General features: G+C 38.1%; 1 protein-coding gene across 1 annotated transcript; it reads left to right on the forward strand.

Annotated features, from left to right (window-relative positions):
• Positions 1–834: 834 nt before the first annotated feature.
• Positions 835–2,863, forward strand: LOC108367923 (uncharacterized; the record flags this gene model as incomplete). Its single annotated transcript, XM_017622636.1, has 3 exons — positions 835–2,035; positions 2,208–2,415; positions 2,617–2,863. Coding segments are annotated over exons 1-3 (1,402 nt in total), but the record flags the coding sequence as incomplete, so codon positions are not given.
• Between the last annotated feature and the right edge of the window lie 690 nt (positions 2,864–3,553).

Consider the following 3,553-nt stretch of genomic DNA (forward strand, 5'->3'; position numbering starts at 1 on the left):
AATAACATGCCGCCGAAATTACAAACGTCAGCCAGAAAATTACTTTTTTCTTTTGCTCCATCTTGTCAGATCTTGTGTAGTTGGATCATGATAAGATCGATGTAGGCATATGCATGAGTATTCTCACATAAAAAACGTTTGTAGCAAAGCAAAGCAAAACGAAGCAAAATCTTGGGCAACTCTCAACTTTTGCCCGCTTTGGCAATCAGCTGTCTACATGTATATTTTCTCGTGCGCTTGCATTTGCATTTAATGACAAAAATAGGGTAAACAGGAACTTTTATTGCTATTATTAATGTACATTATTATATTGCTATCTATTTTACAGATAAAAAATATGGAGGAAAAGGAGAACGCAAAAGCTGTCAAAGCGTTTATTGTAGCATACCTTCTGCGTTTCACGCTTTGTTGTTAAAGTTTGAACTGTCAAGCAAAGCGAGGAAAGTCTTATGTAAATGGCCCTTAAGGTTCTTTCCCGTACGCAACGCGGGACCCGAGGGTGCCAAAAACAGGCCAGAAATCATTGCCGTACTCAGCAAAATGGGTAAAAAGGTGTTCGCACGAGGCGATTTTGCGTTCAACTTTTGCGTTCAACTCTCGCAGGGTTGCACGAAAAAAAAGTTGAATGGCTAAATGTTGGCTGGCGACCAACTTTGTTGGCAGCAATTCGTCGAAAGGCCGTTCAACCAAAAGTACAATGCAAAGTTGAACAATGCAAACGCCTTTTTTATGGGGAATATTTTTATATTTTGATATATTTAGCCATTTAATTATTTTTTCGTGCAACCCTGCGTGAGTTGAACGCAAAAGTTGCCTGAAAAAGCGCCTCGAGCGAAAGCCCTATTGGATGCATGGTAATTCTGCAACGTTGTTGACGTGTTTGTAATCGCTCTGCGGAAAATTAAAAAAAAACAGCCGAATTGTTGGGATTTTAACCAGCGTTAGAGACAGTGACTTAAATAGCGAAGTGCTAATAAATTGTGCTATTTGCAAGCACAAAAATTTGTTTCATTTTGCTTAAACAAACAAATAAATATAGCTAGAGACATAAAAGTGCAGTGAGGTGACAAAAACAATAAGGCGCGAAAATGGATAAATGCCATAAGTGCAAGAATCCAATTCGCGGTGACAGCGGAATCCACTGCGACGGTGTGCGTGGTAAAGTGTGGCACTGGGCAAAAAAATGCTCTGAATCGGATGAGTACAGTGCGAATGTACTCAAAGAAAACAACTTTGTGCGCTTTATGTGTAACCAATGTCACACATACATGCATAACATCGATGAGGTGCTCCGAAATATGAACTTAACAATAGAGAAAAATAGTCAAAAGATCCAAGAGTGTAATGATGACTTCCAGGAGTCGCAAAAAATGCAAGTGAAAGAGCTTAAACTTCTCTTGCAATCAATAGAGAAACAATTTGGGGAACGTATTGATGCAATGCAAAGAGTAGAAATAACCTGTGAGGCGAGTATTATCGAAGTGAACCAAATTAAGTCAATAGCTGACGGCGTAAAAAAGCAAAGCCATGATCTTTGCGAAGCCATAGTGCGCAATGAAAATGAGAACAAAAAAATTTGTGAAGAGATAAAGAAATCGGTGACTGCTGACGCGTTAGCAGGTCAGCGGGCGAAAGCCACTTACGCGGATCTCTTTAAAGGTAACACTGCGAAAGATAATAGGCTGCGGAAAGTAAATAAAGAGAAGCCATTAGCTCTACAACCAAAAGAGAAGCAGGAAGTGGGAAAAACAAAAGAAGATTTGAACAAAAATGTTGACCCCTCGGGCTTGAAAATTAATAGTGTACAGGGGAGGAAAAGTGGGGCTGTAGTAATACAAACAGAAAATGAGGCTGAGCGTGAAAAAATCAAAAAGGCAATAGAGAATAAAATGAGTGATAGATATGAAATAAAAATCCCAAACGTAGCCAAGCCAAGGTTCATGGTATATAGAATGAGCTTTAAACATGAGAATGAGCAGCTCAGGGATATGATAAAAAAACAGAATGAATGCTTCAAAAATGGTAATTTCAAAATNATCAAAAAGGCAATAGAGAATAAAATGACTGATAGATATGAAATAAAAATCCCAAACGTAGCCAAGCCAAGGTTCATGGTATATAGAATGAGCTTTAAACGTCAGAATGAGCAGCTTTCGGATATGATAAAAAAAACAGAATGAATGCTTCAAAAATGGTAATTTAAAAATTTTGAAATGTTTTGAAACAAAAAGGGGCAATGCAAAACATTATAATGCGTTAATAGAAACAGATGTAGATGCCTTTGCAGCCGTGCTGGCAAGCGAAAAAATAAACATAGGTTGGGAAAAATGTAGAGTCAAAGATGGAATGGATGTTACTTTCTGTTTCAAATGCAAGGGATATAACCAAATAGCTGCGAAATGTAAAGCCGATGAGGTATGTTTCAAGTGCCTAGATAACCACAAAACTGTGGAATGTTCTAAGGAAACATTAAACAAATGCATAAACTGCATTCGTGCTAATAAAAAATTTAACTTAGGGCTTGATGAAAATCATATGACATTTAACCGACAGTGTCCTGTATACCAGAAAAAGCTCGAGCATAAAAGAAATACTGTAAATTACTAACAATTACAGCAAGTTTGTGGGGACCCTGGCGTTGAGTTTACGTCTCACCCAGGTGTAAAGAAAGCGCTACCCAAATATTTGCAATGCGTATATCTCAATATACAGAGTTTAGTGGCTAATAAAGTTGAGCTAGAAATACTTATAGATTTTACCGACCCGGATCTACTTTTGTGTTCCGAAACATGCCTAACTGATGGCATAGAGGATACGGAAATAATGTTCCCGGCGTATCAGATGATACGCTGCGACTCACACAGTAGACACACAGGGGGAGTGATAATACTCGTTCAAAACACGCTCGGTTTTAAAACAATAACTAACAAGGCTTTAGACAAAAATGTTTAGTGTATAGTTATTCAACTCACACACTGTGATTCCAAGTGGCAGCTCGGGGTGGTTTATCACTCCCCAAGCTAAAGTAATGCGGGATTTGTTACATATATGGACGATATCTTAGCAGAAAATTCTGTGAACGCTGTTGTCATTGGCGATTTTAACATAAACATGAACGTAGTATCAACCTACAACAACAATGATGTTTTCTTGCAACAAGCCATGCAACAGCTGATAAATTTTAATACGAGGGTGACGGAACATTCGGAAACACGTATTGACTTGTTGTATTCCAATGATAACCGAGTTATATGCCAAAAGGTCGAGGATCATAGAATATCTGACCACGAAACAATAATGTTTCGACTAAATGTCAATAAACTTAACCCACTTGCTAAGGAGGCAGAAGTAATATCCTGGGAGAGATATAACCCTGAGAACTTAACAATTTTACTAAGGCATTGCGATTTCTCGAACTTAAATTTTTTCGATGCTGACGGTATGGTGGAGTATATTACTCATTGCATTATGTGGGCCATGAGGCAGTTGACTTACTCAAAAATAACTCGCATTAGGCAGAGGAACAAATGGTATGATAGGCAATTGACAGAGA

The sequence above is a fragment of the Rhagoletis zephyria genome, unplaced genomic scaffold (assembly GCF_001687245.7).
Source record: "Rhagoletis zephyria isolate East Lansing unplaced genomic scaffold, Rhagoletis_zephyria_1.1 Rzeph_scaffold_02864, whole genome shotgun sequence".
Taxonomy (NCBI): domain Eukaryota; kingdom Metazoa; phylum Arthropoda; class Insecta; order Diptera; family Tephritidae; genus Rhagoletis; species Rhagoletis zephyria.